This window comes from Geotrypetes seraphini, chromosome 3, assembly GCF_902459505.1.
Source record: "Geotrypetes seraphini chromosome 3, aGeoSer1.1, whole genome shotgun sequence".
NCBI lineage: Eukaryota > Metazoa > Chordata > Amphibia > Gymnophiona > Dermophiidae > Geotrypetes > Geotrypetes seraphini.
In genome coordinates this window covers 23611203-23638561 of record NC_047086.1, presented here as the reverse complement: position 1 = coordinate 23638561, position 27359 = coordinate 23611203, and the positions used below count along the sequence as shown (strand labels likewise).

The following is a 27359-nucleotide window of genomic DNA, read 5'->3' as shown; positions in this document are numbered from 1 at the left end:
CCTTTGTGGCAGATGAAAGACTACACTTCTTCCTCCGTATTCGCTGTGATAGGGGATTAACAGACCCGCAAATACAGAAAAACCGCAAATAACTTTTTCATATGTTATTTGCTGATTTCTATTAAAAACCATTGTGAATATGGTGAAACTACGAATAACATGGTGGGAGACCTGGCCTGTTCCTGAAGTAGAGGCAAAACACGGTGAAGAAAGTGCTGGGAATCAGCGATTTTTCTCTGCAAGCTGATGCAATTTGGGGGGAGGAGCCAGCAAGCTAAAAACCGCAAATCAAAACCGCGAATGCTGAAACCACGAATACGGAGGGAGAAGTGTAGTTCATTCTCAGGAGTTCTCTGCGGCAAGGCAGCTGAATCTATTCTTAAAACAGAGGCTGTAGCCACCTAATCCTTCCTGGGCCAAGCCAAGCATGTGGCATAAAGAGGGATAAGTAAACAAAGCCCCATGTTCAGAAAAGTCTATAGGCTGGATTCTCAAAACTTAACTGTGCTTTTAATGATGGTCGCAAAACCGGTTCCAGCCCTTTTAGTGTGCCAGTATTTTACCGCTCAGTTATCAGAGCGGCTCACCATTGTCTTTTCCGAGCTTCCTAGCAGCCTCCGACTCTGCCATGCAAATATAGTACAATGAGGTCATGAGTAGTAAAATGGGCTCATTAATTTTTAAATGAGTATTTCGGGCGATTCTCTCTCATTGCCGGGTTATTTTAATGACACAGATTTGCTGGCTGGTCTGCGCGGCTCATGATAAAAATGAATAAAAACACACAAATCCCTAAATTATAAATCTCCTGGACTCGTCCAGTTATCTTTTTTTTTTCTTTTGCAATTCAAAATTCCTAAATTGTATTCTCCTGGAAATGTCCAGCTAGATTCTTTTGTAAACCGTCTAGAACTGCAAGGTGCGGACGGAATAGAAGTCATTAATGAAATGTAATGTAACTATTCACATAAATTATAGTAATATAGTGATGGTGAAAAAATCTCAAAAGCACACATCTCGACTACATGTATTAGAGGACTTCAGCACTAATCTTCAGGTTTCTCTGCATCAGAGCTGTTGCCACAAATTCAGTTATAAATCTCAGCCTGCTTATCTGACATCACTGCATGGGATACCTTACTGTTACCTCAAACTCAACGTGGCGTGAACAGAATTTATTCTGCCCTCTGAAACACCTTCTCTAGCCCCTCTTTCTTAATCGCAGTAAAATAACATTACTGTGCTTGCCATCCCCTCAGCTCTAACCTGAGAATTGTCTGTGCCTCTTTCCTTCTTTGCCCACATCTATGGCATCACGTTTATTCTGCAGCTTTGTATTCCTTCTTCTGTCTCATTTCTTCTCAAAATAAACTACTCTTTCCTATATCCTTTTTTACCTCTTACCAGATGCTTGCAACAGTCTTACTAAGCATGTGCACCAAGTTCCCCCTCTCATCAAATTCACTCGATTGAATTGGGCTGCAGGGAGAGAGAGATAAGGGGGCCGGATATTTGATGGAATTGGGTTGGAGGGAGAGAAAGAGAGCAAGGGGGCAGATGATGGAAGTGGAGTGAAGGGAGGGAGAGAGAGAAGAAGGCAGACATTAGATGTCAGTTGGGAGGGGAGGGGAGGGGGAATCAAATGCTGAATGGAAGTGGAGAAAGAGAACACTTACTGGATGGAAGGAGGGAATAAAAAAAGGGCATATGCTGGATGGGGGAAGAGGATAGAGTTAGTGAGATACTGAAGCCCCCCCAATATCTCTCTTCACTTATCGCCCCCTATGCTCCTCCCCGTGATCTCCGTTCATCGAGCAAGCCCCTCTTATCTCTACCTTTCTCCTCCACTGCCAACTCCAGACTCCATCCCTTCTTTCTTGCAGCACCATATGCCTGGAATAGGTTGCCTGAATCAATACGTTGTGCTCCATCCCTAGCAGTATTCAAATCTAAGCTAAAAGCCCATTTTTTTAAAACTGCTTTCAACTCTTAACTCCCACTCACTGCTGTCAGATACCTAGACCCACTGTATCATTTCCTCTACCATAGTCTCCCCAACCCTAAATGTCCTGTCTAAATTAGATTGTAAGCTCTTCTGAGCAGGGACTGTCTATTGTATGTTAAAATGTACAGCACTGCATACGCCTTTCAATGCTATAGAAATAATAAATAGTAGCTGTTGTAGTAGGGGGGTGAAGGAAAAGGGAGGCAAGCTGTGGGTATACACAGTGAAAAGAGGGGAACAGAGGACTGGATAATAAGAGAGAATTTAATTTAGACAGAGACAGAAAATAGAGAAGGAAGACCAGGGATGAAAGGGAAGAGAGAGGAGAGAGAGATGCCAGAGCATGATGGGAACAGAGGGAATAAGATGGATGCTAGACCAATGTGGGAGGTGAGGGGGGCAAGAGGAGAGATGGAAGGGAGAGGCAGTTTCTGGAAGGGGCAGACTGGATGGCAGGAAGAGAATGCAAGAAGATGAGGAAAGCAGAAACCAGACAAGGTAGAAGAAATAATCTATTTTATTTATTTTTTGCTTTAGGATAAAGTAGTACACTTCTCCCTCGGTATTCGCAGGGGTTAGATGCAGAACCGGACCGCGAAGTGTGAAAAATCGCAAATAACTTCTCGGCCGGCTCTGACCCACCCCTGCCTCCCTCCTGCATCCCCGGAACCTTACCTGGTGGTCTAGCAGTGAAGCGGGGCAGGAGCAATCTTCCTATGCTCCTGCCCCATGCAGAGCCGTCATCAGAATGGCTGCCAGGAGTTCACGTTGTAGTCTCGAGACTACAATGGGAACTCCTGGCAGCCATTCTGATGGTTGCTCTGCATGGGGCAGGAGCATAGGACGATCGCTCCTGCCCCGCTTCACCACTAGACCACCAGGTAAGGTTCCAGGGAGGCTTGGACGGCTTAAAAATAGGCAAAAAATGGAGATAGGTTGTTTGTAAAAAAAAATCGCGAATGATCGAATCCGCAGATACTGAAACCGCAGATTCGGAGGGAGAAGTGTATTGTAGCTGTGTTGATAAATGTTTATAAATTGAAAATGGAAATAAGGTGATCCTTTTATTGGACTAATTTTTATACATTTTTGACTAACTTTCAGAGACCAAATTCTCTTTCCTCGGGTCAGGACAGGATACTGTAACAGCAGGATACTTTACTGACCTGAGGAAAGAGGTTTTGACCTCAGATGCCACAAGCCCCTCCCAAGGGATAGGGCCTGAGGCGTCTGAGCAAATCAGGGCCTTCCAGATATCCAGTTATGGCAGATTCAGTCACAGGGTGCAATTGACGGGGTGCTGTTGCCATGCGCGCACTTGCCCGTGCACATAATTCTCGGAGTGCATTTGTTGGAGCTCAGTTGTCGTGCGCAGATTTGTCGGTGTACCATGTGGAACAGCCTCCCAGTGGAGGTAGTAGAGACAAGGACTTTATCCAAATTCAAGAAAGCATGTGTCAAGCACGGATTATGACAGTTAATAGTTGGTAAGGATGAGCAGACTGGATAGTCCATATGGTCTTTACCTGCTATCACATTCCATGTTTCTATGTCCCTCTGTACGCTAATTAAAAAATATATTAGTCCAATAAAATGGTATTATCTTTTCCATTTTTTGTTTTATTTTTGTTCATTTGTAAAGTGATTTATTTCTCTTTTTTTAAATTTATATCTACTGTCTATATATTTTGTACAGTATTAGAGAACATGCACCACTGTTTCTGTGGTGTTGCATTGTATGCAGAGTCTGGCTTCTTTATGGTTCAGTTTTTCTTTACATATTTTTACCTCCCCCCCTTTTTTACAAAAGAGCAGAAGCGGTTTGTAGCTCCGGCCAGTGCGCTGAATGCTCTGCACCAGTCCGATAGTAATAAAGCTCATATGAGCTTCGGAACAGCACAGAACATTCAACGCACCAGCTAGCACTAAAAACTTCTTCTGTGCTTTTGTAAAAAATAAAAAAAGGGGGGGGGGTAGTTTGCGATTACTTATTCCATACCGGGCAAGGGTGTTTCTGTGTTGTGTGTATGAAAGACATGGTTTTCTGTTAGCATTGCCCAGCCTTGTTTGGCGAAATACTTCGAGCATGGTTCTTGGGAGCACCTTGAATAAACCTTATTTGAATTTCTTATTGTCTGCCGAACTTTTTTTCCACATTGGATTCTTTGGTGGCCTGCTTCCCTTGTTTCGTTACAAGTTAACATAAATGGATTGAACATAAGAATTGCCGCTGCTGGGTCAGACCAGTGGTCCATCGTGCCCAGCACTCTGCTCACGCGGCGGCCCTTAGGTCAAAGACCAGTGCCCTAACTGAGACTAGCCTTTCCTGCGTATGTTCTGCTTCAGCAGGAACTTGTCTAACTTTGTCTTGAATCCCTGGAAGGTGTTTTCCCCTGTGACAGACTCCGGAAGAGCGTTCCAGTTTTCTACCACTCTCTGGGTGAAGAAGAACTTCCTTATATTCATACAGAATCTACCCCCTTTCAATTTTAGAGAGTGCCCTCTCGTTCTCTCTACCTTGGAGAGGGTGAACAACCTGCCTTTATCTACTAAGTCTATTCCCTTCATTATCTTGAATGTTTTGATCATGTCCCCTCTCATTCTCCTCTTTTTAAGGGAGAAGAGGCCCAGTTTCTCTAATCTCTCACTGTGAATGTAGTAGAGGAGTTACAGATTTGGTTGTTTATACATACATATTGGTTACAGTTGGACGACAGAGTCAGGCAGTTGAGAGGAGTTGCAGACTTGCAGACTTATATTTATGTTTCAAATAGTATCACTGCTTTACAGTACATTTGAGCAATGTGAAAAATTCTAGTTATAGACCTGATTGATGTCCAGAATGAGTTTGACATGTAAGTTGGGGGGGTGGGGGGACAGGGTGCCCAGTGTGTGCCTAGGGGCCCTTGAAGAATTAATCCTGCCCTGGAGCTCACTATCTAATGTACCTGGGGCAGTGGAGGATTACTTGGCTTGCTCAGGGCCACAATGCAAGCAGAGCAGGCACAGTACAGTTGAAAGCAGGCAAACAAGTCAGCTTTATGTTGAAACAAATCATCAATTTTTTGTGTGCCACTTGCCACTCTTTTATTCATCTCTTGAGCTCGTGTTGGTTTCAAAGAGCCAAGGTAAACTTGTATTGAACTTAGCACGTCCCTTTAATGTTTATAATTAGTGCGTTTAAATGTTTTCATCTTCAAATAGTAGTCTTTGCATGCCAGTTAAAATGAATGAAAAAAAATGATTATATGAAATTGAATTCAGATGTGTTTTGGTGGATCTTTAGGTAAAAGCAGCTGCTTTCTGAATTGTGTTGCATTGTGTGCTCTGTTTTTGTTTTTTTTTTATAACACTTAGAAGTACCCAGAAAAGAGGAGAATCCTTTGGAATCAGCAGGATAGGCAGCAAAATTAAAGGTGTGTTCAAGAGTACTACAATGGAAGGTGCCATGCTGCCCAACTATGGTTTAACAGAAGGAGAAGACGACATGGTGAGTGGAATGGTGGTCTATTATCTCTTTTTTTCATGACAAAAGAATGCAGGTAGACAAAAACTATTGCGACAGAGTAGATGGTGGTAGGTAAAGACCAGTGGGTCTGTCAATTCTGCCCATTTTTTTCTGCTCGACATGAAGGAGATATCTCAACTGCCGTTTGTAGACGGTGCTAGCATACCTGCTGAATGATATTCACCACCTGTTTAGCAGAGATCAGGGTGCTCTTGTTACGCAGTGTGACCTGAGCAGTGCCTTCGACCTAGTTGACCGTACTATTCTCCTGTCCTACCTAGATCCATAGGAGTAAAAAGTTATAGCTTTACAGATGGCATCACAGTCCTCCTTCCAATCTCCTCTGTACCTTCAAAGAAGACTAGACGAGTTGACAAGATTATCACTTTAGTGGAAGATTGGATGACGGATCATAAACTGAAATTGAACTCTGAAGAAACTAAACTTTTCGCAAATTCCTCAACCTCAAATGAAAACAGCATCACTATTAGGGGCAGACCCTTGGGCATTTCAGTCAGCCATTAAGATCCTGGGAGTGATCAGAAACTTACCATGAAAGCCCAAGAAGATGCTGTCATACATAAAGGCTTTGCCACACTCGAGACAGTGAGCTATTCGCCCTTATTTTGATGTTCTCCCTTTCCAGATCCTTTCTCAGTCACTGATCCTTAGCATCCTACTGTAACATTGTATATTCTTTTGCCCTCAGAAGCATTATAATAAACTTTGAACATCTCATCTTTGAACTGAAGAAATGGGACCATGTTTCACCCTAATATAAACAGCTTCACTGGCTCCCCATCAAGGCCTGCTCACTGTCCAAATTTGGCTGCTCCATATACAAGTCTCTCCACAACTTTCTACCAAACTACATGAGGGAAGTGTTTGAAATTGCTACTCTCACCTGCTCTTTGCACAACAAATCTATCTTTTCCTTTCCCTCCCTACAAGGAAAATTGCAAATATCATTTGCTAGGCTGCACTCTGATTTCATCACACAGTATTTTGAAAGCTTTTTAGCATTTTTATCTTTTATGGTTCAACCAATACGGACCCCAGAAGAAGGTTGTTTTATACTGAAACACGGACCGTGTTGGGTCCATTCTAGAGAATGACACGGTGACAAAATTCATCACTGTTCGGTCCCCACGGATAACCGCGGGAAACCATCTTCATGTCATTCTTTAAGGAGAGAGGGAAGAATCCGAGTATAATTGGGCACAACCACTGACCCATAAGCTTTGCTTTGAAGAATGCTGGTGTAGAAGGACTGAGGTTGAAATAGACATGGGATTATTTCCCGCGGTTATCCACGGGGACAGGGACGGTGATGAATTTTGTCACCGTGTCATTCTCTACTCCATACCACATTATTTGGATGTGACAAGTAAATGCATTGCTTTTACTTGTGAAGATTTTTAATAATAAACTGGTTATCAAGATCATCGCCTCCACAGTTCCATTTTGCTTTTGGTCATCTCCTTCCGACTGTGGAAACATTTGGTGAATTCTCCTCATTTATCCTTTCAGGCAGCCCATTCAAGCCGGGAGATGCTTCCCATTATGCTGTCCTCCTCTTCGTACATACACTTCAGACGTAACTCGAAAACCCATTTGTTCAACAAGTTTTTGCTAGAGCATTAATCTATGTACCCGTACATTTTGCCTACTCTGCTTGGCCTTTAAGATCACTGTACGTGGACTAGGTGCTCGGCCTTTAGAGATATCTGATGACCACATCGAACTACCAGGCGTATAATGGTATATAAATAAAATTGTGTGTTATAATGAAATTACATCTTTGATATATGAAGAAGCATTTGTAATGAAATTCTTCGCTGCAGATTGAAGAAGGGATTGTGGTGGTAGAAGATGATTCTCCTGAGGAGGCAGCTGTTAGCACACCCAGCACACCGCGCAACCTCTCGGCGTGGAAAATCAGCATCCCATATGTGGACTTGTTTGACGAAACATCACTGGAAAGAAAGGACAGGAAAGAGAGAGTTCCCGTCTTCTGCATTGATGTGGAAAGGAATGATCGGAGGGCAGGTAGGTGACTGTAGATAACGTGCCCTTAACTAAAGTGCGCAAGAACATCATTTCTGTTCCTATTTAGTACTTTTAGCAGGTATACATTAAGGGAAACCTATCTCTGACGGTTTCCCTTTATACAAATATCTGTTTAGTTGTACTTTAAATTCTGATTATATTTTCCAGAAGTGTATAAGCTGCCCAGGTGTCATATGGTCATGTTGCTGTTACTTCACTGGTATCTTCAGAAGCTGTTCTGGGTCATCCCCCCAAAACAGAGGCTGACCGATGTTTCGGTTCTGGTGATGTAAACAGCCTGACATCCAAGTTTCAGCTGAAAATACTAGTGTATTTCAGCTGAATCCAAAACTGTGCTGTGTCCCATAGCTCTCCCCTGAGCAGGGGCAGCCCCCTCCACCCTCAGGCCTACCTTCCAATCGCCAATAGCTTAGAGATGTAGTTTGGGCAGGAATGACCCCCAGTCACTCTTGCCCATGCTGTCAAAATGACTGCCATGACCTTCAAACTCAGTTGACCTTCATCAAAGTGTGCCTTGTTTTTCTGATACTATCATAAGGGATCTTTTCCATTTCATGCAAACATAGCCAGCACCAGATTTTTATATTATATACAAGTTGGTCTGATTTTGAGAATGTAGATTTACAGTAGACTCTCAGTTAACCGGCACCCATGATAGATGCCAGATAAATGTAGTTTCTGGTTGCTTGAGAATTGCTATTAAAAATAGGCCTAACTAATTCTGTACCCTATACTATGCCATAACATAAACTGTTCCAGACAAACTACCGAACATGTGGGAGGCAAACTGTGAGTGTACTCAGGAGTGGCGTGCCAAGTTTACACTTGAATTTCCACCAGAAATTGATTTTATTTTCATTTTTATTTAAAGTATTACAGTAGAACTGTTACAGATTGAAAGAAAACTTTGCATCATGCATTGTATTTCAGGCACACACATTGCAAGTTGTAATACTCATGTTGTAGTAATTTAAAAATTATAGCTCTATAAATTGCTTTCTGCAATTCACATCCATTCCTAAGAATGCTGGTGTTGGTAAGAAAGCTCAAATTATCCTATGTTTTGTGGGTCTGATTGGTTAATATTGACTTTGATGTTACAAATTAATGTTAATATGATGTTTTCTTTTTTTTAATATCTTTATTAAATTTTCCAACTACAGTTGTGCATACAAATAATTCATGTACATATAATATTACAAGAAAAGCATAATAAACTTATATATAGTAATAATAAGCAATTATTTTTCCCCATCCTCCCACCTATTAATCAAGAAAATAAATACCCACAAGAAACTATTTAACCCTTTCAGGACCATAAGGATCGTAGGCCAATTTTTCTGGTTTTGACGACATTTTTACGGTAAAAAGGGCTTGCAGATGCCTAAAAATTGATTTTTTTTGTGAAATATCATTATTTTTTTTTAAAAAAAATCACACTTCTGGCTTATGGACAGTGTGGCAAGTGAATCTTCTCGTCAATCTGGCAACGACGCTAATGAATGAATGTCGGAACCAGTTTGTTTACATAAAGGCAGTATCATATGGAATCCGTACATATCAAATTTAGAACTGTAGACGATCCCAATCAAAATTTATAGGATTTTAAAGTTATGGGACAAATAGGTCCCTTGGTCCTGAAAGGGTTAAAAATGCCCCAAAACAATTCCAGTACAAACCCCTCCCCCCTCCCTCCCACCCTGGATGTGTATGTTTAAAGGTCAGTAAAATAAAGTCAGTTATCATTCCTTACAAAATTTATGATACGATATGATGTTTTCTTGTTGGTCCATGTATATTAGACGTTTTCCTCATACACAGAAAGTTGGTAAAAACCTTTGCTATATCCGGCCTTGTGCGAGATTGTAATTCAGTTCAAAATATGGTGGTTCCCAGTTGTTGGGGAAGGGGACAAAAACTTAGGGCCTCGTCTAGCAGTTTGTAGTGCAGTGAGCCGCGCTGAATGGCCCGCTCTAGTCCCGACGCTTATAGAGTTCCTATGAGCATCGGGAGCAGCGCGGCTCTCTGTGCTAAAAACTGCTATCGTAGTTTGATAGGAGAGACCCTTAAATGGTAAACTGGTTGTTGTTGTATGGCAGCTTGAAAGAGCACATTCTATAACTCTGAACTTCATGTCTTGTAGTTGCTAATAGAAGTGTGCAGGCCAAACATTTTTCTTTTGTTTAGTTTACCATGTTTAGGAGAATTTTTAAGTGTTGTTTTTTTTCTCATTTTGGGAGCAATATGGTGAGTAACATAGTAGATGATGGCAGATAAAGACCCGCATGGTCCATCCAGTCTTCCCAACCTGATTCAATCTAAAAATTTGTTGTTATTTTCTTCTTCTTAGCTATTTCTGGGAAAGAATCAAAAGCTCCGCCCGGTACTGTTCTTAGGTTCCAACTACTAAAGTCTCCATTAAAACTCACTCCAGTCCATCTACACCAGGGATTTCAAAGTCCCTCCTTGAGGATTTCCCCAATGAATATGCATTGAAAGCAGTGCATGCACATAGATCTCATGCATATTCATTGGGGAAATCCTGAAAACCCGACTGGATTGCGGCCCTCAAGGAGAGACTTTGAGACCCCTGATCTACACCCTCCCAGCCATTGATGCCCTTCTTAGCCCATCCTCCCCCAAACAGCCATATACAGACACAGATCGTGCAAGTCTGCCCAGTACTGGCCTTAGTTCTTCATTATTTTCTGATTCTAGATCCTCTGTGTTCATCCCACGCTTCTTTGAACTCAGTCACCGTTTTCCTCTCCACCACCTCTCTCGGGAGCACATTCCAGACATCCACCACCCTCTCCGTAAAGAAACCAGCTACGCTATCTGCTCTTAGCACAACCTCTGGCATTGCGTTCCAGAGCTTAACTATTCTCTGAGTGAAAAAAATTTCCTCCTATTGGTTTTAAAAGTATTTCCCTGTAACTCCATCAAGTGTCCCCTAATCTTTGTAAATTTTGACGGAGTGAAAAATCGATCCACTGGTACCTGTTCTACACTACTCAGGATTTTGGAGACGTCGATCATATCTCCCCTCAGGCACTGGACTGATTTGGTTTTTGTCCAAATTCTTTTTTAAATTCAATCTTTTTATTGTTTTAATAAAAAAATACAACATAACTTAAATTACACACCATTCTACCCCCCCCCCCCCAAATCCCAGGGCACAGTTAACAAGAACACTGGGAATACCATAAAAATAATACGTTCCCAATCTGACAGAAAACATCAAAAGGTGCCCAGCCTTTCTTAAAGAAAGGAAAACATCACCTCTTAGTGGCAAGAACTTACACGTATTTCCTAACCAGACAAACCACATTCCACCATGTACTCATCCTTGCAGCCAGACAGTATGGATTGAATAGCCGCACCCGTAAGCATATCGGACAACTTAGCCATTTCTGTATGCAGCAAATGGAGTAGTGCTTGCTTTCTGAAATTTATATTTTATTGGCATTTCAGGAAGAACATTGTAATGCAGAGATGCATAAAACTTCCTTAATAAAGGCTGCGGAAATCAAAAGGTATATTAGCTTAAAAAAGACACAATAAAATGAGTGTTCTCACGTTATTTGGCCTTTATGCATTCCCAAAATAGTGATTTGCGACTTTTGTCAATTTTATAAAAAGTTTTCAGCATGCAAAGCCCGTTTCTCACTCAGAAAAGGCGTTTTCTTGCTGTGCGTACTTTTTGTACATGTATTGCTGTACAATTTTCTAAGACAGCATGCGCTTATACATGTCTACCACATATAGAAGTTCTCAGGGGTATATTTGCAGTGGAACAGAGGCAGAGATTCAATGTACATTTATATTATATTTTATTTTACAAAATACATGGAGTTCACCAGGACATTTACACTTCTCCCTCCGTATTTGCGGTAATTAGGGGATTGACTAACCCGCGAATACGGAAAAACCACGAATAACAGCTAGCAGGCTCCAGAGCAGGGGTCTCCAAAGTCCTTCCTCGAGGGCCGAATCCAGTCAGGTTTTCGGGATTTCCCCAATGAATATGCATGAGATCTATTTGCCTGCACTGCTTTCAATGCATATTCATTGGGGAAATCCCGAAAACCTCGAGGAGGGACTTTGGAGACCCCTGCTTCAGAGGGCAGAAAGGCTCACACAGAGTGCCGGGAAGTGCTGAAAGGGAGAAGTGGGCAGATCGGAAGCAGCTGCAGGCTCGCACTTGAAAGCCTTACCTGCTGCATGCTGAGGCTCACTCCTGGAGGCGCCGGCTCTAAGCAGTGCTCCTGTTGCACCACGCTGACAAGCCCTCCCTCTTTCCACATACGGGTTGCTGCGGCCACTTTAAATTCCCAGCGATGAGAGGAGCCCGACTTTCTGTCTCATCGTAATCCGCACTCCGGCGGTGCTGCCATTAAACTGCTACACCAAGGCGCATACAGCCTGACCCGCAACCTAAACCCCAGACCCGCAGCGCCCACCCGTGTGCTGCATCCCAGCGCTCCCATTGGCCGGATGGGATTTTTGGAAACCCTCTGCCTCTCCCATTGGGCGAGGGCCCCGACTGTCAAACTGGCTTTGGTGCTTCCGTTTCTCAAGCTGTCTGTACGTGGGTTTGGGGTTTGCAAAATTTTTTATATCGGTGATTGGATGATGTAATTTGAGCCAGCTGACGAAAAATAGCGAATAAGCGAAACTGCGAGTGCTGGATCCGCGAATATGGAGGGAGAAGTGTATACAAACTTCAGAGTAGATATAAATGGGATGCATCAGCATTTACATGCTTATTGGGCTGCTTCTGGATGCCTACTTTATACAAACAATAAGATAAGCTTCTCATAAAATATAGTGCAAGCTATTAGAGTAGAATCACACATTTAAACAGATAAAACCTAGAAATCTTTTGTGTATAGGTGCATATCGCCATTTACAGCATATGCATTACTGTACATCTAAACACAGAAGAGACAGTCCCTGTGCTCAAAAGAGCTTACAATCTAGTCTGGACAAGAAGGTGCAACTTTTTCTGCCTGGGTGGACTACCGGGGGTGGGGGGGGGGGGGGATGCAGGCAGCTCTTCCAAATTGCTGCCGCATCCAGCAGTTCCCTGCAACAAAAATGGATTTGTCAGCGAGACCAAAGGTGAGAGCAATTTCAAACCAGTGCAGATAGAAGGGGGAAAACAAGACGGGCCACAGGAGGCCCCTCAGAGCCTTGGAACCCAAGGTAGTTGCCCTGTTTCCCCCCCTCCCTGCATATCACACAGGTGTCCACAGTCCAATATATGTTTGCCAGAATCCTCAGTATCACAAAACAAAACCATAACACGGATACAGTCAATCTTGTCCTTTTCCCGCTTTGAATAAAACAGGAGCAGCATAGGAATTGTTAACAGCATTTCTAAGATAAATACTTACTAATATTTTACTACCCAGCCTCATAATGGGAAGGAAAAAGGACTCCTGTTGCTTCAGAAAGTAGAGCCCTTCTCTCTTCTTTAGTTTTTCTGCAAAGAAGTCTATTTAGCGAGATGGAATTGTCAGCTGAGAATGAGAAGCGCCTCCATTCTCCTCTAGTAGCAGGTATATCTGGGGATCTTTGTTTTATATGATTCTCACAGATGTCTGTTATCCAAAAATAGAAAAAAGCTGAGGTTTCTGCAAAAAGTAAACTTTGGTATCCACAGCCCTGCAATGCACCCCATTTTTCTACATTTGTTTCTCTTACACACCCTGCAGACACAGTAGCTGAGGGAATGTAATTGAGACTATGTGCTTCAGAGGAGAAGCTAAATCATGGTGGTATTTGCATCAGATGTTTGTTTTTCCCATTGACTCTTGTGCTGTTTTGGTAACAGTGGTTTCTATGACAGGCTGCTTTGGAAGACTTTAGGAATCAAGGGTGTTGACGCAAGAGTCTTATTGGCTCAGCAAAAGCATTTTCTTGATTTCTGGTCAGCACGCCAATGCCTCTGGCAGGGAGGGTAGGGCATCCTGTTTATGAGCTTGCTGTGGTTGCATCTTGGCCTGTGCACCAAATGACAGCGTCCTGTGGATCTTGTCTTACAAATCACAAAACAGTAACTCAGGTGCTTAGAGATTTGGAGTTTCTTTGACTTGTAAATTTGGACACTAGGACCATGACTCTTAAATGTCATGTTTGTTCTAAGACTGCACATTTTTATAACTTTTAATTTGTATTAATTTTTTAATTTAATTGATTATATATAATATTATGTATAATGTATGTATTAGAAATGTTATTTCTTTTCTTTTCTATTTAAATGGAGTTCTTTTCATAATTTTGATTGAATTATATTGTAAACCACTTTGATCCTTTTTTGGCTGTATATGCGGTATATAAAGATTTTAATAAACATAATTAATTGTGGTTAGTCACAATTAGATTTTTCTAATTGCATGCAGTCCACTTTCTGCCTCCTCCCGCGCCCCCCTCTCTCTCCCTCCCCTCCCAGACACGGCTCACCATTTCCCTCCCCCCTCCCCCCCGCATGCCTTCAAAGTTTGAAGGCAGTCTTAGCCCTGCCACACCAGCAGGTCCTAATGTCCAAATTTACAAGTCAAAGAAACTCCAAATCTCTAAGCACATTAGTTACTGTTTTGTGATTTGTAAGACGAAAAAGATACACCAAAAAATAAGAAACAAAGGAACAGAAAAGATACACCAAAAAATAAGGAAGAAGGGAACAGAAATGAGGGACCGACAGCCCAAATAGGGAATGGTATGGGGAGCAAAACACATGTAAAACCAGCAGAGAAAAGAAAAGACCAGGACTTAAATTGCTTGTACGCTAATGCAAGGAGCCTAAAGTCCAAAATGGGAGAATTAGAAGCCATAGCCATAAAAGAAAACCTAGACATCATTGGAATCACGGAAACATGGTGGAACGAGGATAACCAATGGGACGTAGTGCTGCCAGGGTACAAACTCTATAGAAGAGACAGGACCAACAAGAAGGGTGGAGGAATAGCACTATGCATAAAAGACACCATTCCCTCGACCGGAGTGGATATAGAACCAAAGGCGGAAGGACTGGAGTCATTATGGGTCAAATTACCAGGAAAAGGTGGCCTTGACATAAGATTGGGTCTATACTATCGTCCACCTGGACAAACGGAAGCAAACGACAAAGATCTGGCGGCAGAATTGAGGCGGGAAGGCAACAACAGGAATGTGACAGTAATGGGAGATTTCAACTACCCCGGGATAAACTGGAGTATTGGAAACTCAAACTGTGCGAGGGAAACAGAATTCTTAGAGGCTGTGAGCGACTGCTTTATGGATCAGCTTGTCAAGGAACCAACAAGAGGAGATGCCACTCTTGACCTAATCCTCAACGGATTAGGGGGACCTGCAAAAGAAGTGGAAGTAGTAGGGCCAATAGGAAACAGTGATCACAACATGATCCAGTACAAATTAGGAGTAAGTACAACAAAAGGGAAAAGAACCACAGTGACAACGCTCAACTTCAAGAAAGGGAACTATGATGCTATGAGAGCAATGGTAAGAAAAAAACTTAGAAACAGCTCAAGGAAAACAGAAACTGTAGAGCAAGCCTGGTCTCTATTCAAGGGCACAGTGCAAGAAGCACAACATATGTACATCCCCATATTTAGAAAAGGGTGCAAAAAAAACCGAACAAAAGATCCCGCATGGATAAACAATGAGGTGAAGAAAGCGATAGGAGACAAAAAAAAATCATTCCGGAAATGGAAAAAGGACCAGACTGGGGAAAACTGGGATGAACACAGGAAAGGCCAAAGAGAATGTCACCAAGTGGTTAGGAGAGCGAAAAGAGAATACGAAGAGAGACTGGCCAGGGAGGCAAAAAACTTCAAAGCATTCTTCAGATATGTTAAGGGGAAGAAACCAGCGAGGGAGGAAGTAGGACCGTTGGATGATGGAGATAAAAAGGGAGTGATAAAGGAGCAAAAAGAGGTAGCTGACAGGTTAAACAAATTCTTCTCGTCAGTCTTCACAAGCGAGGACACATCCAATGTACTGGAACCCGACGTGATCTTCCATGGTGATCAAGAAGAAAAACTGTCGGCAATAGAGGTGAGCCATGAGGATGTCCTCCAACAGATAGATAGATTGAAAAGCGACAAATCACCAGGCCCAGACGGAATCCACCCTAGGGTACTAAAAGAACTAAGAAATGAGATAGCGGAAATACTCCAACGAGTTTGCAACCTATCCTTGAAAACTGGAGAGATACCGGAGGACTGGAAGATAGCAAATGTTACACCTATCTTTAAAAAGGGGTCAAGAGGAGACCCGGGAAACTATAGGCCGGTAAGTTTGACATCGGTTCCAGGCAAGATGGTAGAAGCACTGATAAAGGACAGCATCTGTGAGCACATCGAAAAAAATGGGCTGATGAAAGCGAGCCAACATGGCTTCTGCAAGGGAAGATCGTGCCAAACAAACTTACTGCACTTCTTCGAGGGGGTAAACAGCCATTTGGACAAAGGGGAACCTGTAGACATCATCTACCTTGACTTCCAAAAGGCCTTTGACAAGGTACCCCATGAGCGGTTACTTAGGAAGCTGTGGAACCACGGGGTGGAAGGGGACGTACACAGATGGGTCAAACACTGGTTGGCAGGCAGGAGACAGAGGGTTGGAGTGAAGGGTCACTACTCGGGCTGGAGAAAAGTCACGAGTGGAGTTCCGCAGGGGTCTGTACTTGGACCGCTGCTGTTCAATGTATTTATTAATGACCTGGAAACGGGGATGAAATGTGAAGTTATAAAATTTGCGGATGACACTAAACTCTGTAGAAGGGTCAGAACTACGGAAGAGTGTGAGGACCTACAAAGGGACCTAAGCAAACTGGAGGAGTGGGCGAATAAATGGCAGATGAAATTCAATGTAGGGAAATGCAAGGTCATGCATATAGGGAGAAAGAACCCGATGTTCAGCTACCAAATGGGGGGATTAGTATTAGAGGGAAGTAACCTTGAAAGAGATTTGGGTGTACTGGTGGATACAACAATGAAGTCAACGGCGCAATGCGTAGCAGCCGCGAAGAAGGCGAACAGAATGTTGGGTATTATTAAAAATGGTATTACGACCAGAACGAAAGAAGTCATCCTGCCGTTGTATCGGGCAATGGTGCGCCCGCACCTGGAGTACTGTGTTCAGTATTGGTCACCGCATCTTAAGAAGGATATGGCAATACTTGAGAGGGTCCAGAGGAGAGCGACACGAATGATTAAGGGCATGGAAAACCTTTCATACACTGAAAGATTGGAGAAGCTGGAGCTCTTCTCCCTGGAAAAGCGGAGACTCAGAGGAGACATGATAGAGACCTACAAGATCATGAAGGGCATAGAGAAAGTGGAGAGAGACAGATTCTTCAAACTTTCAAAACATAAAAGAACAAGAGGGCATTCGGAAAAATTAGAAGGGGATAGATTCAAAACAAATGCTAGGAAGTTTTTCTTTACTCAGCGGGTGGTGGACACCTGGAATGCGCTTCCAGAGGATGTAATAGGGCAGAGTACGGTACTGAGGTTTAAGAAAGGATTGGACAATTTCCTGTTGGAAAAGGGGATAGAGGGGTATAGATAGAGGATTATTACGCAGGTTCTGGACCTGTTGGGCCGCCGCGTGAGCGGACTGCTGGGCACGATGGACCTCAGGTCTGACCCGGCAGAGGCATTGCTTATGTGCTTATATAAGACAAGATCCACAGGACCCTGTCATTTGGTGCACAGGCCAAGTCATACAGAAAAGCTGCTTGTGGCCACACGCTAACTGATACTGGGAGACCAAGCTGAAGCTCTTCTGACCATGGAACAAGGTATACAGGACTAGAAGCAAAATCTTTTATATTTAATGGACAAGATAGAAGATTTAGAAAATTGGGGAAGATGCCATAACTTGCGCTTCTGGTGGGTACCAGAGGCTCCTGAATTATCTTAATGTGGAAGCAGTGTTTCAGAAAATAGCATAGAAGAACTCAAAAAATACAAGATATAGTGAGAGAATTGCCCAGGAGCATATTCAACATAAGTTACATAAGAAGCGCCATCTCTGGATCAGACCTTCGGTCCATCAAGTCCGGCAAAACACACACGCGGAGGCCCAGCCAGGTGTACACCTGGCGTAATTTTAGTCACTTAAATTGCCTCTCGTAAGGAAATGTGCATCTAGTTTGCTTTTGAAACCTAGGACGGTGGATTCTGCAATAACTTCCTCTGGGAGAGCATTCCAGGTGTCCACCACTTGTTGCATGAAGCAGAACTTCCTGATATTTGTCCTGGACTTGTCCCCCCTTAGCTTCAGTCCATGTCCTCTTGTCCGTGTCACATTGGACATTGTAAATAATTTTTTTCCTGCTCTATTTTGTCGATTTCTTTCAATAGCCTGTTCTCACAGTAGTCAATCCCGGTCACTAGTACCAGGCAGAAACCCAGAGTAGCAACATTCTAGAGCTGAGATTGTGATGTCATAATGCTTCATTCCACCAGTGCCTAAGAGCCAGCCTCAGCAGTGATGTCACAATGGCTTGATTGTCCCAAGTACCTAGCTAGATCCCAAGTAGTAAAACATAAGAACATAAGAACTGCCATCTCCGGATCAGACCTTCGGTCCATCAAGTCCGGCGATCCGCACACGCAGAGCCCAGCCAGGGGTGTGCACCTGGCGTAATTTTAGTCACCCATATCCCTCTATGCCTCTCGTAAGGAGATGTGCATCTAGTTTGCTTTTTAAATCCTAGAATGGTGGATTCCGCAATAACCTCCTCTGGGAGAGCATTCCAGGTGTTCATCACTCATTGCGTGAAACAGAACTTCCTGATATTTGTCCTGAAATTGTCCCCCCTTAGCTTCATTCCATGTCCTCTTGTTCGTGTCGAATTGTACAATGTAAATAATTTTTTCTGCTCTATTTTGTCGATTCCTTTCAGTATTTTGAAGGTCTCGATCATATCCCCTCGCAGTCTCCTTTTCTCAAGGGAGAACAATCTCAGTCTCTTAAGTTGATCCTCGTATTCCAGTTTCTCCCTACCTATTACTAGCTTCGTTGCTCGTCTCTGCACCCTCTCCAGCAGTTTTATATCCTTCTTTAGGTTGGGAGACCAATGTTGGACGCAGTATTTCAAGTGGGGTCTGACCATTGCTCTATAAAGCGGCATTATGACCCTCTCCGATCTACTTGTGATTCCCTTCTTTATCATGCCTAACATTCTTTATCCCAGGACAAGCAGGCAGCATATTCTTAACGCATGGGTGACGTCACCGACGGAGCCCCGGTACATACACTTTTAACTAGAAAGTTCTAGTTGGCCGCACCGCGCATGCGCGAGTGCCTTCCCGCCCGACGGAGGAGTACGTGGTCCCCAGTTTCTTTGTTTCCGCGGAGCGAAGAAGACGCATGTGTTTTCAACGGCTGTTGAAAAATCTGATTTTTGCCTTCCCGCTCGCGAAATTTTCTTCTTTTTTGTTCTTTTCCCTTCGGGTTTCTTTTCCGTTCTAAAAAAAAAAAATAAAAACTTCGCTTTTTCTTTTTTCTTTATTTTTCAGGCCGGCCCCGGCGGGGCCTGTTGCCACCATACAGGCCTCCGGTTTTGATTTTGCGGAGGCCGTGTTTCCCTTCATGCTCCCTCAGACGGGCTTTAAGAAGTGCCAGCGGTGTGCACGGCCGATCTCTCTCACTGACCCGCACAATTGGTGCCTACAGTGCCTGGGTCCAGAGCATCGGGCTGACACCTGCACCCGCTGTGCTACTCTTAAAAAACGTACATTAAAAAATAGACAGATCCAACAGAATATCCTTTTCGGTACCGGATCTGCCATGGAATCGGCTGCGCCGTCGACGGCACCGCAAAAGTTGGCACCGACTACTTCGACGACGCCTGATCCTTCCTCGGGATCGCTGGCACCAGGTAAGCCGGCTAAGAAGCCTTCCACTTCCCTTGAGCGCCCTCCTGCCACAACGGCGACGCCGGTCCTCCCGGCATCACGCCGACCCCGAAAACGCTCTGCCCAAATTTCGGTGAGTGCCTCGTCATCGGCCTCCTCATCACCGGGGCATGGAGCGGCACCTATGGTACCGAAAAAGAAAAAAGCAGTACCGGTGCCTCCTCTGGACGACCGCATTGCGGCCATACTCCAAAGCCAATTGCAGTTGCAACTACAGCAACAACTTCAACACTTGTTGCCAGCAATGTTGGCCCCACTCCTTCCGGTACCGGACCGGCCCGAGCCTCGCACCATACCACCGGTGTCGACACCATCGGTACCGTTGAACACGTCCATGCCGGTGCTTGCGGCTGAACCACTCAATCCCACCGTGCAACCAAGCTCTGACGCCGACCCTCCCAGACGTCAAGACCGACACTGGTCCCCCCGAGACCAGGACCGGCACCGGTCTTCCTCCCCCGGTACCGATGATGAGGCTTCATCAACGGACGAGGAACCCTCGATGGTCGATACCAGTTCCAAACCTGAACAGTCCTCATTCACTAAATTTCTAAGGGAAATGTCGGCGGCTCTTTCTATCCCGTTGGAATCCGACTCTAAGAAGTCCCAGGCTTTTCTTGACGTCTTAGACTTCGAACAACCCCCCAAAGAATTTTTGAAGTTACCCGTCCACGACATCTTAAGGGAAACTTTTTACAAAAATTGGGAAAACCCTCTCACGGTACCGGGAGCCCCTCGAAAACTGGATAGTTTATACAGGGTCATTCCTATCCCGGGGTTCGACAAACCTCAACTGTCCCATGAATCCCTTCTAGTGGAGTCCATCTTAAAGAAAACCCAGGGCTCCAGTGTTTATGCCTCCACCCCTCCTGGCAGAGAGGGCAGAACGATGGATAAATTTGGCAAGCGCCTTTATCAGAATTCCATGCTTGCCAACAGGGCTAATAATTACACCTTCCACTTCTTCTTCTACATGAAGCATTTGGTGCAACAACTCTCCTCCTTACAAAAGTACATCCCTGAGCGTAAGGTCCCTGTTTTTCAACAACAAATTTCCAGTTTACTCCAACTCTGGAAATTCATGGTGCGCTCCATTTATGACTCTTTTGAGCTGACCTCTCGAGCATCTGCCATGGCTGTTGCCATGAGGCGCCTGGCCTGGCTGAGAGTTTCTGACTTCGACATTAATCACCAAGACCGCCTGGCTAACGCACCTTGTCTTGGTGATGAACTCTTCGGGGAGTCCCTGGATTCAACCACCCAGAATCTCTCGGCACACAAGACCAGGTGGGATACTCTGATAAAACCTAAGAAGAAGACTCCACCTGCTCGCCCCTACAGACAGCAGTCTTCCTACCAACACAGGTTCTCGGCCAGACCTCTCAACCCGCCTCAACAACAGCCTCGCCAACCTCGTCAACAGCATCAAACTCAGGCTCGCTCACAGTCTCACCAACCTGCCAAGCCTCTCCCTCCGTCAAAACCATCTCAGCCCTTTTGACTCTTTTCTCCAGGGCATAGCCAGTCTCCCACCATCATTGCTTCTTCCTCAGCCGATCGGAGGACGCCTTCAACTCTTTCTCAGCCGTTGGGAAGTTATCACATCAGACCTGTGGGTCCTCAACATCATTCGCCACGGCTACTCTCTCAACTTCCAGACTCTTCCACCAGACAATCCTCCCATAGAGTCTGTTTCTCACTCCTCCCAATCCCTTCTCCTCCTGAGGGAGGTCCAATCCCTCCTTCTTCTCAATGCCATCGAAGAGGTACCCCCAGACCAAAGGGGTCAGGGATTCTACTCCCGCTACTTCCTGGTTCCCAAGAAGACAGGAGACCTCTGTCCCATCCTCGATCTCCGGGACCTCAACAAGTGTCTGGTCAAGGAAAAGTTCAGAATGCTCTCCCTTGCCACGCTTTACCCTCTTCTCTCTCAACATGACTGGCTATGTTCCCTAGACCTCAAGGAGGCCTACACTCACATTCCAATCCATCTGACTTCACGTCGCTACCTCCGATTTCAGGTACAGCACCGTCACTATCAGTACAAAGTGCTACCCTTTGGCCTCGCATCATCGCCCAGGGTGTTCACCAAGTGCCTCATTGTGGTGGCGGCCTTTCTCAGGTCCCACAACCTCCAGGTGTTCCCCTACTTGGACGATTGGTTAGTGAAAGCACCTACGTCTCCTCTTGTGCTACAAGCCACTCAGCACACCATCTCCTTCCTCCACCTCCTAGGGTTCGAGATCAACTACCCCAAGTCGCATCTGCTTCCCACACAGCGACTTCAGTTTATTGGAGCCGTCCTCGACACCACTCTGATGAGGGCGTTTCTCCCCTCAGACCGACAACGGACCCTGCTCCACCTCTGCCGTCAGGTGCTCCTTCGTCGCTCCATTCCAGCTCGGCAAATGATGGTCCTTCTGGGCCACATGGCCTCGACGGTCCATGTGCTTCCTCTGGTGCGACTCCACCTCAGGACACCTCAATGGACTCTGGCCAACCAATGGTCACAGACCACGGATCCTCTTTCTCATCCCATCTCTGTGACATCGTCTCTTCAGCAATCTCTTCAATGGTGGTTGAACTCCTCCAATCTTTCCAGGGGTCTACTCTTTCATCTACCCCCTCACTCCATGATCATAACCACGGATGCCTCCCCTTAAGCATGGGGAGCTCACCTGGGAGATCTTCGCACCCAGGGACTCTGGACCCATCAGGAGCGTCAACATCACATCAATTTCCTGGAACTCAGGGCCATGTTCTATGCTCTCAAGGCCTTCCAGCACCTTCTCTACCCTCAGGTTCTTCTCCTGTGCACAGACAACCAAGTCGCCATGCACTACATAAACAAGCAAGGCGGCACCGGATCTCCCCTCCTCTGTCAGGAGGCCATCCACATCTGGACCTGGGCCACGGCCCACAGTCTCTTCCTCAAGGCTGTCTATATCCAGGGCGAACAGAACTCCCTGGCCGACAATCTCAGCCGCATCCTTCAACCTCACGAGTTGACTCTGGATCCTCCCACACTCCGCTCCATCTTTGCTCGGTGGGGCACTCCTCAGGTGGACCTCTTTGCAGCTCCTCACAACCATCAGCTGCCCCAGTTCTGCTCCAGACTCTTCTCTCCTCATCGTCTGGCCCCGGATGCATTCCTGCTCGACTGAACGGATCGGTTCCTCTATGCCTTCCCTCCACTGCCTCTGATGTTGCGGACGTTATTCAAACTCCGCAGGGACAGAGCCACCATGATTTTCATTGCCCCTCGGTGGCCTCGCCAACACTGGTTCTCCCTCCTGCTCCAGCTCAGCTCCAGAGAACCCATTCCTCTTCCTGTGTTTCCTACTCTACTTACACAGCAGCATCAGTCTCTACTACATCCCAATCTGTCCTCGCTCCACCTGACAGCTTGGTTTCTCTCGGGCTGACCTCTCCAGAGAATCTGTCTCAGCCTGTCCGTCGCATTTTGGATGCCTCCCGGAAACCGGCCACCCTCCAATGTTACCATCAGAAGTGGACCAGGTTCTCCTCTTGGTGTCTACTGCATCACCACGATCCCACCTCGCTGGCGGTGGAAACTGTACTGGACTATTTGCTCTCTCTGTCCGACGCTGGCCTCAAGTCTACCTCAATCAGAGTCCACCTCAGTGCCATCACTAAGTTTCATGAGCCTATCCTCGGAAAACCGCTCACGGCTCATCCCCTGGTTTCCCGGTTCATGAGAGGCCTCTTCAATGTCAAACCACCTCTGAAGCCTCCTCCAGTCGTCTGGGACCTGAATGTGGTTTTATCAGCCCTCATGAAACCTCCGTTTGAGCCTCTTGCCACTACTTCACTCAAATTTCTGACGTGGAAGGTGCTTTTCCTCATTGCCATCACCTCTGCCAGGAGGGTTAGTGAGCTGCATGCACTGGTTGCCGACCCACCTTTCACTGTTTTTCACCATGACAAGGTGGTTCTGCGTACCCATCCTAAATTCCTTCCCAAGGTGGTCTCGGACTTCCACCTCAACCAATCCATTGTGTTGCCTGTCTTTTTCCCTAAGCCCCATTCTCATCCTGGGGAACAGGCGTTACACATGCTGGACTGTAAGCGTGCCCTTGCATACTACCTTGACCGTACCAGGGCTCACCTCTCGTCTCCTCAGCTCTTTTTGTCCTTCGACCCTAACCGTCTAGGTCGCCCTGTCTCTAAACGGACGCTTTCTAACTGGCTTGCTGCCTACATTGCGTTCTGTTATGCTCGGGCCGGTCTCTCACTGGAAGATGCTGTCACGGCCCACAGGGTCAGAGCTATGGCTGCTTCTGTGGCTTTCCTCCGTTCCACACCCATCGAGGAAATCTGCAAGGTTGCCACTTGGTCCTCAGTTCACACGTTCACTACTCACTACTGTCTGGATACCTTCTCCAGACGGGATGGACACTTCGGCCAATCTGTGTTATATAATTTATTTTCTTAATGGCCAACCATCCCTCCTCCCTCTCTGTTAGCTTAGAGGTCACCCATGCGTTAAGAATATGCTGCCTGCTTGTCCTGGGATAAAGCACAGTTACTTACTGTAACAGGTGTTATCCAGGGGCAGCAGGCAGATATTCTTATGTCCCACCCACCTCCCCGGGTTGGCTTCTTAGCTGGCTTATCTTAACTGGGGACCACGCACTCCTCCGTCGGGCGGGAAGGCACTCGCACATGCGCGGTGCGGCCAACTAGAACTTTCTAGTTAAAAGTGTCCGTACCGGGGCTCCGTCGGTGACGTCACCCATGCATTAAGAATATCTGCCTGCTGTCCCTGGATAACACCTGTTACGGTAAGTAACTGTGCTATTTGCTTTCTTTGCTGCCGCCGCGCATTGTACTGACAGTTTCAGGGTCCTGTCTATCAGTACACCCAAGTCCTTTTCATCTTAAGAAATGGTGCCACATCAAATAAAGCAGAGAAAAAAGACCTTTTTGATGTTGCTATCTGATGCATTAGTCTGCATTGACACTGCACTTGCAATGAAGGAGGATAGAAAGAGAGCGCAAGAAGAATGATTTAGTAAAGTTTATATCCAAAGTAGAGGCAGAAAATGTTATTGTCAGTAGTTCAAAACAAAGAAGACTATGGAGACAGATGTTCCTGATGCAGACTTTATTTTAGTCTATAAGAAGTGCAGTAAGATAATCCACATATATGAATGATGGAGGGGACCCAACGTGGTCCGTGGTCCTATGGATGTGAATATGACTGTGTACATGAAAAATTGAAATATCATTAGATCTGCTGAAGGGGGGTGATACTGTGAGTGAAACGATGATAATACCGTATATAAGCCTGGATTTTTGGGCCAAAAAAATTGGCCCAACCATGGGGGTCCCAGTTTATATTCGGGCCAGCGCCCCCCTCCTAGAATTATTGTAGGCTGCCGCCAGGCTCTGCATCCTGCCCTCCCCTCCCTGCCCTGTCTGTCCTACCTCTTCTGCCGATCCCTGGTGGTCCAGAGGTGCAGCGGGCAGGAGCGAGCTTTCCGTTCTCCTACCCCGCTGCTAACCCGGTCGGTAGTTGCCATCGGGTTTCTTTAGCCGCTGAGCGGCACTGAACAGGAGCGTGCTTTGGCATTGCTGCTCAGCGCTGAGCAGCTTCCTGATTGGCTCCCGTGAATCTGGCACAGTTAACAGTGGCCAGACATAGAACAAAAACAGACTTGTAGAGATCATGTCCCAAGAATTTAATTTCTTTGGACCACCCTATTGGACATGCTAGTCGCCACTGCGGGATTATAGAGGATAAAAGAATTCCTCACTATAGATGACCATCAATGGATCATTGCAATCAGGATAAGTGACAACGTTATATTTGGTGATGGGTGTTTTGACTTTTGGTTCATGTGCTACTTTTCAGCGGTCACTATGGATGGCTCAGGGGTGTGTGGGAGAGGGGCCTTCCTCTAATTATAGTGTGTTTCCTACCGGGTTGCTGGAGCTTTGTGTATCCTTCTCTAAGCTTCCAAAATTGCATATTTATGCCTGCTGTGTGTAGGTATCCAAGGCATCGTCAGACACCCAGTTTCAGGTGGGTCTGAGCCCAAAGTGGGTGGGCCTAACCACTTCCACCTCTCTCCTATGTGATTGGGTATCTCTCAGTTCCATTCCCCTAACCTCCCCCCATTACCTTTTAAAGGCTTTGGTTCTTTGCCGGCAGCGAGCAGCAACTCTTACCCACTGCTTAGACCAGCCTCGAGCTTTCCTATGTGGAAACAGGAAGTTGCATCAGAAAGAAGGCTCACTGCCGGCACTAGCAGGGGTTACTTATTGCCAGTGAAGAACTAAATGCTTTAAAAGGTACTGGGGGTTGGGGAAGTGTCTAGAAACACCCGATCACCTGAAGATGAAGGGAAGGAGAGTTTCTGGGAGTCTTCATCCTCAGCACATACCTAACCAATACAATATTAGTCATAGAAAGACCACCTTATTATTCTAAAAGACTTTCAGAAGCAGCTCCACACACAGAACCAACATTCAGCCTGTGCTGATATCAACCGCTAGCTTCCTCATTGGTCCCGTCAAATCTTTCATAGCTTAATCTTCTTTGAACTATGCTAAGGGTGTCTTTTATATACCACTATATCTTGTACACAAAGCCTTGTTGTTATACATATAGTGAACCACTGCCGACTTGTATGTTTTGACTGCAACAGGGCATGTACGGTGTTTCCCCGAAAATAAGCCCTAGTCGCTGGCAGTAGCGTGACCCCCGCCCACCCTTCCATCTCTCCCTCCCATCCAAACCCCAACCGCGAGCCGAAATACCTGGAAACACATGCCAGCATTGGCAGCACAGTCTGCATCGTGGCTTGCCCTTCTCACATGCCTGGCCAATCCGTGCTGTATTGCTGATGATATCATCAGTGATGCGGCAGAGGAACACCTGGACGTAAGAAGGGCAGGCCGCGATACATCCTGTGCTGCCATTTGTTTCCAGATATTTCGGCTCGTGGTCGGGGTTCGGATGGGAGGGAGAGATGAAAGGATCTTGGTGGGAGTGCGGAGTGCACAGCAGGAGGGGATGCGAGGGATAGAAAGATTCTGCACAGGAGGAAGGGAGGGATAGAAGCTTCGAGGGTTCTGCTGCACAGGAGGTTGGGAGGGAGGGATAGAAAGATATTACACAAGGGGATGGGCGAGAGGGGAGGAAAGATGCTGCACATGTAGGGGAGAGAAAGGAAATAGGAAGAATTGGGGTGGAGGAGAGGAAGGGAGAGATGATCATTGTACATGAAATAAATATGACCTACCCGAAAATAAGACCTAGTGCCTTTTTTGGGCCCAAAATTTATATAAGACAGTGTCTTATTTTCGGGGAAACACGGTATCAAAAAATAGAAATGGCAGCATAAGTATATTAAATCCATAAAAGCAAAATCAGCAGCCACAGAAATAACCTTACCAAGCAGCTTTAGTATCGCATTTTCTCAAATAATTACAACCTTATTCAAAATGGCTCCTGTTGAACACTCCACCTTATCGGGATTGACCAATCAAGCCAGAGCCCAGAAAAAAATCTTCAGATCAGAGACATCCAGTCAAGTTTGGCATTCAGTGTTTGTAAGTCAAAAATCCAACATTGCTTTTTGAAATTTAGGCCCAAATTCACTAAGCAAATCGATCGGTTTGCGAGCCCTTTGCGACCCAATTTCTCCCCAACACGATTCACTAACCTGTGTAGCGACCCTCTTCCGATCCGTGCATGTAAATGAGGGGGAACTGCATGCAAAATAGGCAGGGACGCGATTCACTAACCATTTTTTCAAATCCAACTGGGCTCAGAAAAAAAGCTACTGCTGGGGACCAGTCGCAAACATCT

General features: G+C 45.5%; 1 protein-coding gene across 3 annotated transcripts in view; it reads left to right on the top strand.

Annotated features, from left to right (window-relative positions):
- SNX14 (sorting nexin 14) overlaps positions 1-27359 on the top strand; it is a 212339-nt gene that overhangs the window by 100382 nt on the left and 84598 nt on the right. For all 3 annotated transcript variants that reach the window (XM_033937245.1, XM_033937246.1, XM_033937244.1), the window contains exons 16-17: positions 5363-5495; positions 7358-7562. In XM_033937245.1, the coding sequence (XP_033793136.1) occupies positions 5363-5495; positions 7358-7562 (338 nt within the window). The remainder of the gene's footprint in view (positions 1-5362; positions 5496-7357; positions 7563-27359) is intronic.